The sequence below is a fragment of the Didymosphaeria variabile genome (assembly GCF_027946475.1).
Source record: "Didymosphaeria variabile strain IMI 356815 chromosome Unknown scaffold_9, whole genome shotgun sequence".
NCBI classification, from domain to species: Eukaryota; Fungi; Ascomycota; class Dothideomycetes; order Pleosporales; family Didymosphaeriaceae; genus Didymosphaeria; species Didymosphaeria variabile.
The window spans coordinates 1,992,206-2,006,221 of NW_026611628.1; the positions used below are offsets into that span (position 1 = coordinate 1,992,206).

The 14,016-nt window shown below is 54.6% G+C and overlaps 4 protein-coding genes across 4 annotated transcripts; all 4 read right to left on the bottom strand.

Moving 5' to 3' along the window:
* Positions 1-1,763: 1,763 nt before the first annotated feature.
* N0V89_011998 (uncharacterized protein) lies at positions 1,764-5,075 on the bottom strand (the record flags this gene model as incomplete). Its single annotated transcript, XM_056220724.1, has 3 exons — positions 1,764-4,371; positions 4,559-4,645; positions 4,861-5,075. The coding sequence occupies 3 exons, from the start codon at positions 5,073-5,075 to the stop codon at positions 1,764-1,766; spliced, it is 2,910 nt and encodes a 969-aa protein (XP_056066027.1).
* A 2,068-nt stretch (positions 5,076-7,143) lies between these two features.
* N0V89_011999 (uncharacterized protein) lies at positions 7,144-9,483 on the bottom strand (the record flags this gene model as incomplete). The annotated part of the gene is made up of 1 exon (XM_056220725.1): positions 7,144-9,483. The coding sequence occupies one exon, from the start codon at positions 9,481-9,483 to the stop codon at positions 7,144-7,146; it is 2,340 nt and encodes a 779-aa protein (XP_056066028.1).
* A 512-nt stretch (positions 9,484-9,995) lies between these two features.
* Positions 9,996-12,230, bottom strand: VPS33 (Vacuolar protein-sorting-associated protein 33; the record flags this gene model as incomplete). The annotated part of the gene is made up of 4 exons (XM_056220726.1): positions 9,996-11,453; positions 11,501-11,712; positions 11,905-12,100; positions 12,153-12,230. The coding sequence occupies 4 exons, from the start codon at positions 12,228-12,230 to the stop codon at positions 9,996-9,998; spliced, it is 1,944 nt and encodes a 647-aa protein (XP_056066029.1).
* Positions 12,231-12,585: 355 nt separating this feature from the next.
* Positions 12,586-13,978, bottom strand: N0V89_012001 (uncharacterized protein; the record flags this gene model as incomplete). The annotated part of the gene is made up of 2 exons (XM_056220727.1): positions 12,586-13,829; positions 13,876-13,978. The coding sequence occupies 2 exons, from the start codon at positions 13,976-13,978 to the stop codon at positions 12,586-12,588; spliced, it is 1,347 nt and encodes a 448-aa protein (XP_056066030.1).
* Positions 13,979-14,016: the final 38 nt, after the last annotated feature.

Consider the following 14,016-nt stretch of genomic DNA (forward strand, 5'->3'; position numbering starts at 1 on the left):
CAAGAGGGCTTCCGCCTGTGCGCAAACTTGAAACAATTGAGGAAGGTAGTCAGTGTGGGGCGCTAGCGACGGCGCCGCGGTGTCTACCTACCTGCAAAGATTCAATTTTAAAGTGCTGCGTGAAGAGAGCCTCTACCCACCCATGTGAAACAAGAGATGGTGAAAGTCCTGACGCGGAGTGTAATATCCCAAGACCAGCTTAATCGAAGAGGAGAGGACACGTTTTGCCCTGTCAATGGACTATCCCACCCACATAACTATTCGCATCTACACTCATTCCACGTCGAATCGCCGCTCAGCACGCTCAGCTTCGAACCATTCGCAGCGTATCGGAAGTCCAGCGTTAATATTTGAGCGAAAACTTCAATCCACGTTTTTATCAACCATAGGAGTGAATCACAAGCCCAAGACTGCGTACCTAGTCTTCACACATGCGATCTAGCCCCGCAGTTCACCCCGTCCACCACCCAAGGATCCACTTTCCTGAACAATGTTAACGGTACATGCCCCCTTTGCACCCTAGAAGCGTTGATGAATAGAGCTTCATAGTCAAGGAAGGTGCATAGGCCGAATAAACGCAGAAAACGATCATGCAGCGGTATCCAGCGGATATCTTCGCTCCGTCCGTCGTACCAATCCATGCCGATGCATTATACATGTACTTGTACCTGAATAGGCGCACGCCACGCAGCCCTCGTTGCAGCAACCCTTCTTTTCCCCAAACCTTCTTCGTTAACCTTCCAGAAGCCCACTACCCGCATCGCGCCCCCTGTAACATCACAGACTACCATCACGCTCCTTTCCCCAAGCCTTGCCCATTTTCTAAACTAACGCTATACCACAACCAAAAAACTTACATATAACGCCCATCTGCACCTTCGCTTATGCCCTTCTTTCCCACCGCGTTGATTCGCCGGCTAAGTACCCTCCCACGGTTGTTGGATATTGCCCCTATACTATACGCTACATAGGCGGGCAAACGAGGGTAATGTTATTGGTAGGGCGATATTGCTGCACTCGAGCCTACCTATTTCAGGCGAATGGACGACAACGACAGTGGCAGAAGAAGGTAATATAGTGCAGTGCATATTGTAGGTATAACGAGCCTTGGCTCACGCAATGCAATATGCAGGTGGAAAATGCCGCGCCCTGCCGCGTCGGTTGGTATTTATCGTGTCTTGTCTTGTTTAAAGAAGTGTTGAGAGATGTACACATGCAAGTGGATGTCTCGTGCATGATCTATGCCTTACGCCGAGCATATTTCCCGCCTTACGGAAAGAAATCCCTCGATCGAGTCGGACCGACGGGAATGCCTGGGACCCATAGCATCGAAAACCACAGGGCCCAAGATCGACACAAACTTTAATATAGCCGCTTCTGTATAGCATCGCTCAACATATAGCCGCTATTTGTGTAGGATTGTGTAACAGCGGTACGCATTATATGCACTCTAATTACACCTCCACTCTACGACCCAATCGCAGCCGCAAACAAGACAAGCAACCGCCCTGTGGATATCGTCCCAAAAACTCAATATAGCCGACCAGCCCAATAGATAACGCCATATGACCATACAACAAGTAAGTATGCTGAAGCATTACCATTTTCCAAGCAAAGCAGAGTCTCCACCCAAAGTAAGATAACGATTCCAAATATCGCATAATCAAATGAAATATGCCGCTAGAACGTGAAAAACGGTTTGACGTTGTGGGCGAACCTTAGTTTGTGCCAGAGTAGATGCGGTAGCCGCCGTTTTCCGTAGTTTACGCGACCGTAGACCCAGTAGCCTCAACACGATGCGAACCCGCAGCAAGCGTCTGCGAGCTCTCCCCCGTAGCTTGCGGCACAGTCGCAGGATCTTCTCTTGGCGCCTTCTGATGTGGCTGGTGCGCCTCCCGTTCCGCAGCGTCGTGGTACTGGCTCCCCTGCCCAGAGCCGTCGCTCTGCCCGCCCGGTGTCTGACCCTCGTCATCCGCGTGATCTCCATCCCGATCCATATCCACGTCCTCGTCGTGCGGCTGCTCCTCGGCGTGCTCCCGCTTGATGCCGAACGGAGCAGCATGCGACTCCGACGAGCGATGATGGTGGTGATGTTGATGCTGCGCAGTCCGCGGCTGCGCCGTGTGATCCGTGTCTTCGTCGAAGAGCTTGCGAGCGTAATCGTGGTCTTTCCTGACCTCGTCTATCCCGCTGGGAAAGATCTTAGACATGAGCTCGTTGTGCTTCTTTTGGCTCGCGGTCGGATCGTGCCCTCCCGAGCTGTATTCTGTTGGGCTGGGCGTAGCGGTGTCTCTCACGCTCGTCGAAAGCTTGGAAGGGGTAGGAGTGAGACCTAGGCGCTCTTCTTCTTCTTTCCGAGCATGGACCTTGCGCAAGTTGGCAGCCGAGGACTGCGAGCGCATGTCTGGGCGACCGTCTTTGCGGATCAAGACACCGTCTGCATTCCGAATCGGCTTGGTACGAGTCTTCTTAGTGTGAGCGTATGGATCATCCGGCGAGCCGATACCTGCGCCAGCAGTCACGCCCTGTAGGCCCAAACTTACAGAACGGCCACTGGAGCCAGGATGTCCGCCGCGTCCACTACCACCACTTCCGCGTCGAACAATGCCTCTGCCCGAGCGTGCACTGTAGTACCCATCAGGGCTGACCTGTGATTCAGGGATGCCATGCCATTCCTCCCTTTCCCACTCTGGCGTGCTAAGTGGATGCGCGTATTGGGCAGCCATGCTTTTTCGGACGCGCCCACCGCGACTACCCGGGCCTCCGCCACGCCCCCGTCCCCGGCCAGGCGTGCGTACCTCTGTCATGGCGCGCTGTGACTCAGGTCGCCAGCTCTCGTCGGATGGCCCATCTTGTGTGCCATAGGGAACGAAGTGGTGCTGTGAAGCTAGGGTCGACGGAGGGACGGAGCTAGCTGGGATGCTTTGAGAAGGCAACGTGTGACGATGGGTCTGCATCCTAGCCGCATCTGAGTCATCCGTGTCTGCGTGTTCATAAGGATAGGCGGCTCCTGCATGAGGGCCCCGAGGCTCGATGGCAGCAAGCTTAGGACGCTTGCCGGGGGATGCTAGTGATGGCCCAATAGAGTCTCGAGGGCTATCTGTGCCGTTGGCATGTGACCGCTTGATACCGGCGTTCACTGTGGCCCATCCGGGTTGACTTTGAGCAGGCTCAGGCCTCTGCGAGGCATCAGGAGTTACAGCAACGGACTGGCTGCCTTGCGAAGGGTACGACAGAGTCCGCTGTCCAGACGGAACCGGAATATCAATCTGTGGCACCTGGGTTGGTAGTGCACGATAAGGTGCAGTAAGAGGTGGCTGAACCGGACGCACAGAAGCCTCCCGTGGCGAAGCATACTGAGACGAAGGCACCTGAGCTGGGGGAGCGGCAGAAGCATCCTCGAGGCGCTGAATCTTGTTCTTCATGATCTCAATCGTGATCTTCAACGTCTCCACTTCGTTGGTCTTGTGATTCATGACGGCCATCTGTTGCGCCATGAGCTCAAGCGCAGTGTCCTGCCCGCTGAGAGTGAGTCCGCCTCCTGGAATGCTAGCACGGGTCTGCAGCTCACGCGTGGCATGCACTTCGCGGCTGAGGCCTTCGAGAAGCTCGCGGATGCCGAGCATCTCGTGCTGCAGTCTTCCAACAGCCTCGTCAACACGTCGAATTTCGGCGTTCTGCTGGTGGAAGTGAGTGGTAAACTCGCGTCGAAGGTTCTCTCCCTCATGTTGCAGCGTCTGTTCGTACTGCCGCATGTCGCGGGTCTGCGCTACCAGGGCACTGCTGTTCTGGGAGGTCTGGGTCTGCAGGCGCTCGATGGCATCGAGCTGCACATCCTGGGGCGGCCGAGGGTAAACTTGGCCATTGAGTCGTTGGTCAACTGGGGAGTGGGGGTGCGATTGTGGTGCACTTGAAGACAGTCGGCTAGCGACACTGGACTCCCTTGGAGACTGCTTCAGATGTGGCGACGAATACTGGACATCGTGCAGCACCGGCTTCACCGCAGGCGACGGGGAGGCCAATGGGGGATTGCTTGGTGATTTGTGGGGGAGACCATGCAGTGGCAGCGGTGCTGGTGGTGAACGCGCCGTCTGAGGCGGCGGCAACGACTGTCTGGTGGCCTCAAACGACCTGCGGTGGTGCTGGTCATGGTGTTGGTCGTAGTGCATGTGGCGTGGGCCGGGCAGTGGAGGATGGGGCCGGGAGTCGACTTCCATGGTTGGCGGTTGGGTGGTTGCTGGATTGGGCGAGTCTTGGACGACTACCGGTAGCGAATCGGGAAGCTGCACCTGGGGCTCTACTGGAAGGAACTCGTCACGGGCGACTTGACATCGCAACTCGATCTTGGACAGCTTGAACAAGTCGCGGCCGCTGGGGAAAGAGTCAGCACTCGGTACCTCTTGGGGCGCGGGCAGGTAAAGTTTAAATGGATGTTGTGGTGTTAATACGCAGCTGCAGCGCTGTATGCAGGATCCCGGCAAGGCCAACGCCACAGACGCGAGGGGTGATATATATGTACCTCACCACACGTCTGGACTACGGTCAGATGGAGACTCACCGAAAGGCCAGCTTCTCGTGCGGGGCGTCGACTATGGAGATGCCCAGCGTGGTGTCGCAGCGTTGGCAGTTGAGCGGGATGACGGTGCTGGCGGGGGGTTAGCATGATTCCTGCGGCGATGCGGGCGTGCGGGTTTAATAGATGATAAACGTATAGTGTGGAGATTGTGTCTAGCGCAGGCGCGCTTGAAAAATTAAAATACGTGAGGCGCTGATTGGTTTGGGATAAGCTCACAATGCTAGGGGAGTATCGAATGCTCAACTGGGCAAAGAGACTGTGCGACGGCCAAGGTTAAAGCTTACCATCCATTTAACTCGGTGCCTATCGATGCTTTCTTGAGGAGCCCCGTCCTCCGGAGCCTGCTGCGGTAGGCCCCGACCTGAGCCGGCAGAAAGTATGAGGTCGTGATCTTGTGCCACGCATTGAACAGTTCGCCCGCCGTTGCACCACACTTGCGGCAGACGCCCGTCGTGGCTCTGGGAGGCGACGCTTCTCGGCTCTCTGCGATTTCGGTCATCGTGTCCGTATCGCTGCTACGCCGTCGTGCCATTGGCTGCTGCAGTGTGTATTTTCAATCGAGTACGTGATGAGAATAGCAGTGCCAGGGCAAGGCTGACGCCCGCTGACGAAGGAGCAGTAGGAGTCCGGGTACCGCATTCGACGACGCTGCAGGGCTGCCAATCGGTGAGGGCTCGGCACGGCGACAGATACTCAGTTCTGCACTACAGCGCGTTGGTGGTTGAGTGCAGCGTAGCAGCCCGTTTCAGAACGCGTGGCAGCAACGACGGCGGTAGATCTTTACACGCTTGTTCTCGACAGAAAAGCGGAAAAAAGGACAGACAGGGAAGCATCTGATTCAGACGCTGTATTAGAAATTAGCAGCACCGAGGACCTCGAACCAAGTTTAGCAGTGCGACGTTGGCCTTTACCCAGCTCAGCCTAGCCGCGCTGATGACTATAAGCCGTCTATTACGATAGTTGGCGTTATGTGCAGCCCTAACTCGCTGCACCGCCGATCGTACGTAACCTTTATCTCCTCCAACACCTGATCTCGTATGCCTGCATCGTATGCCCGCTCAACATGTCACTGTCCTCTCACCCCTCGGCCGAGTGCTCTCTTCGCATCCTCCTCCCTCTAGTTCACGCCATCCCCCGGCCCATCTACCTTATCGACCACAGCCGCGTGTCCCATCACCACACCAACCCACCCTACAGATTAGCATTTAATAATACCCATCGCGCGCTAACACTCTCCCTCAAACAAGCCTTCTTAGCGCGCAATGTTATCGCGCTCCCCATGCCCTCGGCCCTTCCGGTCAACAATATAACCCACGTATTATGCGTGCGAAAAAACTTACTTGCTGACGGGGGCAAGCGATGCAGATGGCATGCACGCTTTGCTGGGGTGTTACTATACATACTACAGGTGCTATTGCCCACGTAAAATCACTGCTATATGTGCCAAAGCGAGATGCGGTTGATGAAGAAGGTGCACCCGTCTCGCACGAGACCTTACAATAGTATTAGCAACAAGTAATTTCCCTCTCGTGGCGTAGTGCAGCAATAGTGTGAGGGTAAGCCGAAGCGCTTGTCGCAAATACATGCCTACGTGCGGTAGTACTATACATATAGCGCGTCATCTATTTTGCACCCCCTGCTGGCCTACACGTATGCCTCCGCTGATGGCGCGGCACACGCCGAAGCAGACTGGTGGCGTAGTCGCAGGTATGACTCGACTGTTCAGAGTTTGAAAATGAAGGTCCGAGAATCGCCTCCAGCGTGACTGGCTCTTCACGGGGTAAATGTTTAGCAGGCAAAATCAATGCTTGTGCGGTGTGCGGCACATGCCGGGCCATCCCAGCGGACGTGCGCTCACCACACTCACCAGCATAACTCCCTCCCTCCCCACGAAGTGCACAAGACCTCATCGCGAAATGCAAAGTCGCCATCATACACCCCCATCTGTACCGCTCACATGCACACACTAACCCCAAGCATGCGTCCCCACGCAAGGGATACAAAGCGCAAGGAAGCGCTATCCGACGCCGTCTCACAAATACGAGGCTCGGAACCACGCTTGGTTTTGCCGCCTAATGGAAGTAAAAGCGCACTCGTTTGGAAGATGACAGATTGCTTACAGCACACGTTACGCGATGAAGGATGCTTAGATGTGGAGCTAGCCATTTAGGCGCGCTACACACTATGTATGCATTTCGCAGCATTGGAATCGCATGCAACACCCGTTGCGCCAGTGCTAGCCTCAATGCCCTCCTCCATTCTATAGATTCTCCGCCCGCCAATAACATAGGATAGGACGGGCATAACGCCCCATCTTCATCTATCTTGTATAGTAAAGCCAATACAAGTGTCGAGACACAAACCCCTGAAACGCTATACTTATCGCCGCGCTGCCTGCACAACGACATGCGCGGCGATCTCATTAGCGCCGTACAACCTGCAGTCTCAAGCTGAACGAAGCAGCGTCGCACAACCGCCGCAACGGGGGTCACAAATATATATGCTTATAGTCTGCGATTGAATGTCTCTGTTTACAGCCCAGACCACATGCAGTATTCGGCCATACATCACTTGACGACCATAAACCCGACGCCCATCCGTGCGCGTCTGACACCCCTATTCAACGCCTCGTCCTCGTCGCTCCCCCATTTCGTCACCGCGTCCCAGTTCTTCGTCCTGTATTCGTTGCGGTGCTGCTCGTGCAGCTGGCGCAGACGGCGTACCTCGCGTGGGTCGCCGGTGCCGCTGTACACGATGAAGGCGGTGCACGGCGGCAGAGAACCGTAAATCTGAACGATGTTGTTGACCGTCTTGGAGACCTCGTTGCCGAGGGCTTCTTCGCTGACTTCGCCGTCCCAGTCTGGGGGGTAGCCGAGACGCTCTAGAGCTGCTTGCCGGCGTGCTTTCGCCTCGTCGGAGGCCCTGCCATCGTCCCACCATCCGCGTACTAATTCGAGTTCCCGCAGGCGTGCGAAGACGAAGTCGATTTGCTCTGTGGTGCCGGATTTGCCGACTGCGAGGTCGCTGAGGGCGTGTTTAATGCCTTGGACGATCTCGGAGTCGCTGTCGCATCCGATGGCTACCTTTGCCTGCGCCCCAAGACCTTGATTTGGATTACCCCAATCGACCATGGCGCCCGCGCGGTTGGCGTCGTTTGACTTTGGTCGGTGAGAGCGTTCCAGTCTTCTGAAGATGGACTCGGCGTTGGTCTCGCTGGTACCCCATCTGGGTCCCCTCTCGCACTTCTGCTGGACTAGGTGAAGACAAGTTTTGGCGTCCTCTATGCTGTCGTGCCCATCGGCTCCTTTCTGGATGTCCTTTCGGAGGAACTTCTGTGCCAACCACTTGAGTGATTGCTTGTACGGCGGACCTTTGATGTGCGGAAACAAGATTCCGGTGTCGATCAAAAACGGATGCGTGAGTTTGATTGCGTTCAGATCCGAGTTCAGCGAGTGCCCGATGAGAATGGTTCGCGGCGTCAGAATATCCAGTAATTCCTTCTGGATGTCTGACAGACTGGTGGTGACATCGCGAAGCATCTCTTCTGTTATACCGGACCACTGAGTTACGTAGTCTTTGATAGGGGTATCAGGCTTAACGAGCTTGTCCATTACTACAGTCCCGTCCCAGTCGATGAGGCTGATGCGCGTCAGTACAGACACGTCATTTACGTCCTTGCACATTTCGCAATCAACTGCTAGTATACGCCTTCCGGCTGTGACACTGCCTTGCTCGATGTCGCGTTCAGGGACGTCAGCGTCCGCGAGACGGGATACGTGACTGTCTACCCAGCCATCTTCAGCTGTACAGAGATTGATTCTGCGCCTCTCGTAGGCCGCGTTGCTAGCTTCATCTGTACTAAACCAAGCTGGATGGACGACATACTCATTCTCCTGCTGGTCAGCAAGCGTGGCGAGATACTCAGTGATAGGTGTGCGCTGGTTTTCCCAGTGCTTGGTGCCTTGCGGAAGCGGGCCTTTATGTTTTCCGCTCTTCTTGAGCTGCTTCTCCTCTTGTGTTTTTGGAATCTGCGAAGACAGCATGGCATGGATCGGCGAATGAAGCTTGACAAAGTTCTTGCCACGATTTTCTACTGGGCCTATGATGGGCCACACGTGAGGAAATACGTCGGACAAAGGTTTCAGGGGCTCTGGCAGCCTCTCAGGCCTCAACGATGCAGGGTAGTAATCATCTCCCTTGATGTCTAATCGTTTTGGTCTTGCATCTTTGTTAGTCTCGGCAGTGTTTTCATCAATGAAACTTGACTCTAGTGGTATTTTGCCGTTGAACATGTCCAGCTCCAGACCAGGAACCATAAGCACAACCACTTTACGAATACTGTTACGATTTTCCACTGCAACCCATTGGGGTGCAGTGCCGTCGGCAAGTATGTATAGCGCGAGAGCCTGCAAGTCTGAAATCTTAGTAGAGTTGTTCAGACGAGCATTGTGTGAATGTTTGATCACTGGATAGTGCCGTTCGAGCTTACGCTCCTTTCGGCGCTCCTCCCGATCTTTGCCAACATCTTCGGTGGATGCTTTGGCACCCTCGGCTTCCTTCTCCCGAGTACTGAAGGGGTTGCGCGGTAGCGACAATACCTCGTCCGAGTCGCCGTTCTTCGATGCGAAAGGGTTTCCTTCAAAGTTGGAGTGCGCTGTAGCTGGAGCCTCGTTCGGCTTGCTACTGGCTTCATCTCTTTCGGCAGACGGCGGCTCTGCCGACCGCGAACGGCGTGGGCTCGGACTGCGTCGACGTGCGCGCTTGAAGGCTTCATCCCCGCCTGCGATCCCGTGCGTACGCCTTGCTACCGTCTTTCTGCCCGTCTTTGTGCTGCCGATGCCTGCCTCCGACCACTGTCCAGCCTTCGTCGTCATTTGGTATTGTTGCTGGCGCAGCTGCGTCTTCATCGCTTTTCAGGTAGGCGAGGGTTGCCCCCAGCCCAAAATCTGCGGGCGCCGGTTCATCGTCGGCTTGGAAGCTCCCACGCTTTCGTTTCGTCATGTCGGGCAGCGCTCGACGAAAAGCGTGCAAATGTTGGATTTCTGAATATGCACTATAGCGGACGGGGGAGCGCGTAGGCAAAGCAGGTACACTGCGCGGGTCGAAAACGCCCTACAACACTGTGAAATGCGTGTAGGAAATGTCGAATATGTTGAACAGGCTCGCCAACAAATTGGAGGTCGCGGTTGCCCGCAAGGGCCGTGCGTCGTTCATGCCAAGCATTCCAACAATTGAAAGTCAGACGCCTACCATAGGCAGGTTGTACGATGTTGCATATTATTTGAGCGCATACAGTGATACCGTAGATTTTAGCCATCATAAGGCTAGTTATGCCGAAGAGCTACCCTCCCATACTATAGACATCCATGTAACCTCGTTTACATCTTATGCCGTGAATTGCGCAATTTCAATCGCACTATCAACCAAGCTCCCACCCCTGATTATGTTGGTGGTGCACACCACAATTCTGCTTCCTCTCCCCCTCACCACCGACCTCCTTCAGCTTCCCACCTATGAACCTCAGAGCCGCAATTTCTGCCCGCGTCACACCGCCCAGGAAGAACACTACGATGGTCTTCGCACCATCGTTATGGCTGCCATTGAGCATGTTTCGCGCCTTGATCGCTTTCTCCTCGCCCGTTTGCTTTTCGTCAAACGTTGCGCCGCGCACATACTTTGATGCATCGTCGAAGATGCGGAGGCCTTGGGCAAGAGGGTTCGCCTGGGCTGCGGCGCGAGGATCGGAGGGCGGCTTGATAGCATTCGCGAGGGTGTGCTTCTGGATGATGGACTGGATGATGCGAACCGAGAGCGGTGCATAGCCAGAGAAGGTGTATGAAATGTCATTTGGTTCAGCTTCATTCACTTCGTCATCCCAGATCTTCAATGATTTCCGCAGCGGGGTGTAGTTCGTGACCGAACCCGGTTTTGCGGCTGGCGTAGCGCCCAGACCTGAACCACCACGAGGCTGCAACAAGTTCATCTTCTCGAGATTAGACAGCGTAAGAATGTGCTGAGATCCGTAGGCTTGGATTACAGTTCGCTTGAAACTTTCCAGGTCTTTGGGTCGCATGCCAGCGTTGGTGGTGCTTTCCAAGCACAGGAGCCGGAGAATTGAGTGCAATGGCACGTCACGATTGATAAGCTCATCGATGGTGTCGTGCTGGGTGGTAGGATCCAGACCTGACATGATGTTCTGTTGGACTTCAAGTGACCGCCGGAAGATGTCAGTATGTGTGTACTTGATGATCTCTTCGGCAAGTGAAGTATGAAGCTTCAAGCTCGCTTGTTCGGCCTGGTAGCCTGGTAGCTTTGCAACAAAGTCACGCAGTTCGGCTGTGGTTTTGGCTGCCAGTTGGTCCCGGCCGGTGCTGCTTTGCAGTCGTCGTGCTGCCTTATTGAGCAAATTTCCTACTATAGCAAAGTTGGAGTCACCAAGCGTGGCGTACAACGGGTCCTTTGAGTCGATCAAAATCTTGCGTTCCCTGCTCGTTGATGCTGAACCGCTCTGTCCAGGCTGCGGTGCGGCTCCGCCCACAACAGACGAGTCAACTTCTGTTTGGTTGGCAGAGATGTTGAACACTTCATCGAGGAGACCCTCGTATGTTAGTTGTGTGAGAAGCACAGTCGGGAAATCCACCTCTCGATCGATTATGATCAAGCTGTCGGCTGTGGAGCTAGGAGCCAAACCCAAGAAGGAAGGACTGGTGCTACTCGAAGCATCCCCAGCGGTGACTTCAGTACGCATACGGGTGAGGAGGTCAGTGAGACGCTTGCCATTGTCGCCTTTTCCAATAATGCGTGGAAAGAGGCCGTGCTTTTGTTGTTGCTGCATGAGGGCTCGGGCAGCCAGGTATATCGAGGTTGGGTCTTGACGCTGCAAAAGTATGAGCATAGGATCCGTGCCAGCAACATGAAGCGTACCAAGTAGAGATCTGTCACGGCATCATCAAGTTCCAACGACAGTACATCATCTGCAAGTGGTACGAAGAACAGCGGCCATTCGCTCACGCTTGCTTCGCCCAGCACACCGGCTTCCTCGAGAAGCTGGTCTGAGACGAGCGTACGCCGTGGAACCCAGAAAATAGAGAATTCGTGTTCGATCTGACTATCTCGACGCAAACGCTTTATCTGATCTGCCTGATATGTTAGCATCGTACAATAGATTGCACCTCTATGGGACGCGAGAGGGAATCCAGTAAAAATGCTATGTTTGATATAGGGCGCAAGACTGGCTAAACAGAGTGGGATGCGATCTGCCTAGCCTACTTTTTGTCCCACATGTTCACGACAGAGAGGAATGACAGCAAAACAAGCAATAGACCTACCAGCAACAGCCATTACAGTCTTTGCCTTCTCGCCTCTAACGAGAAAGACAACGTTCCGTTGCGACGAGTTGACGTTGTCATTCTCAAGGAAAAAGAATTTGTCGACGCCATATTCTTGCAGCGTTGACGACTTGACGAGCAGGTTCACAGATCCTGCAAGCGCTTTCTCAAGCACGAGGTTCTTTTTGCCTCTGATCTGATGGACGTGTAAGCGCTGGAAGGATACAATGATGACGATATTACCCTACACCCTCAAGCAGCAGAAGCAGGTCGCGGCGAGCCTTCTCGGCTATCTCCGACGCACTGAATGGCGTTATTGGGGCCATGTTGACCGGAGATCAAGAGACAGAGGAGACAGTTTCAGGGTGCACAGGCATAATGACGCCGATGTTGCTGCCGCCTGCAGGTCAAGCTTGGAGGATGGAGAGAGGTTGGAAGCGAGGCGCGGCGAAAAATCGGGGCAGGGCACGGAGCACGTGCTGAGTCATCCGCCTGCTCGTCGCGGCAACGACAGCAGCGCATTGCTCATGAAATGGTCTTCAACACTGCAGGTATAATGTGTTTGTATTGTGTCAAATGCTTCTATGTACTCTTGCGGGGTATACGACGGATGCAATCTCAACCGGAGAAACAGGATTTCCTGAACTCATCAAACCATATTATACATCACCAGCACCCACGCTAATTCGCGCCCAATGACTGGAGCGCTAATCTCAGCTCTTTCACCGCAGTATTTACGTCCTCAAAGTTCAAGGCCGAAATGGCCCACTTAGCATGTTTTGCAGCCGCCATCTGGGCTTCCTCATCTGTCTGGAATGGACCTTGATGTTGTAGAGGCTGGGTATATTGTTGCGGAGGCGCATATTGAGGTTGCTGTGGTGCAAAAGAGTTGTGGAATGGTGGCTGGTGAGGTGGTTGGAAGGCCGGTGGTTGCGGTTGAGGAGGAGGAGTCGCATATGGGTTCGGCGATGATTGGAAAGGAGCCTGTGGTGGAGGAGCTCGATGCTGGGGTTGTCCAGATGGCGCAGGCGATGTTGTGTTCTGATAGAAATCTTGAGGGCTAGGTGCTTGTGGGGCTTGCGGTGCTTGCGCTCCAGTGGGTAGAGACGATGCAAGAGATGAGGGGTCAAATGGGTTAGCGCCCATCGGCTCGTCTTCTATGGACGGTGCCGTCGGCAAGTTTGGTGCTGCGGTGTCGGCGGTAAAAGTTGGAACGTTTACCCTCGGGAAGTAGCCGCCACCCTCAGAGACTACAGACCCTTGTCGCGAAGTGTTGCCGGGCTGCGACATAGGGGATACGTCGCGATGTGAGTAATTTGTGGGAGCGGAAGGCAGTACTGGTGGAGGAGAGATATTGGGTGCTGGAATTGTTGGTGAAGGTTGCGCTGGGGTGTCGGGCATTGATTTGACGTAGGACTGAAATGGGTTTTGTAGAGGAGTAGCCTCGCCATTCTGGTCGAGATTCTGCACCTCGGGATCATTTGGATCTAGTAAAGAGGGAGAGATCACTGCCGGTGGCTCGTGGACAGGATTGGAAAGGTTTGGGTCTTCGCCATTCCGAATGGCTTTGAGGATGCGTGCCGCGTGATATTTCGCGAACTTCTGCTTCGACTTGATCTCGGCTTCAGGATCCTTCTTCCATATCGTGAGTATCTCGAGGAACGTCGCAGCCGCCAATAGTGTGTCGGCGGTACCCTTGGTCACATTGTTCGCAGTCATGTCCTTCTCTCCTTTCGTAAAAGTGGTGAGGGCAAACTGCTCGCAGTACGCCTGCGCGGCCGTTTCGTCGTGCAAGGCATCTTCGTCAGGGTTCGCTGCTTTCGTCTGCTCAAGCTGGTCCATAAGATTTGCTGTGTAGGTGGTGCATTCTGAATCGGCCGTGTGGAGGCCAGCCCCAATGATCTTCTGGATTATGTAGAACCTCACTGCACCGAGTTAGCAGATGGCTACCGCCGGCAGCGCTGCACCTACGCCAGTATGTGATGAAAGGCTTGTAGGGTTCAAGCTGGGCAGCACGCTGAACGAAAGGCGTGATCTGCGCGGCCCTCAGCTGCGCGGGGATGCTGTCTGCCATGTTGTGTGCGGTCGCTGGTGAGAAGAGGAAGTAGCTGT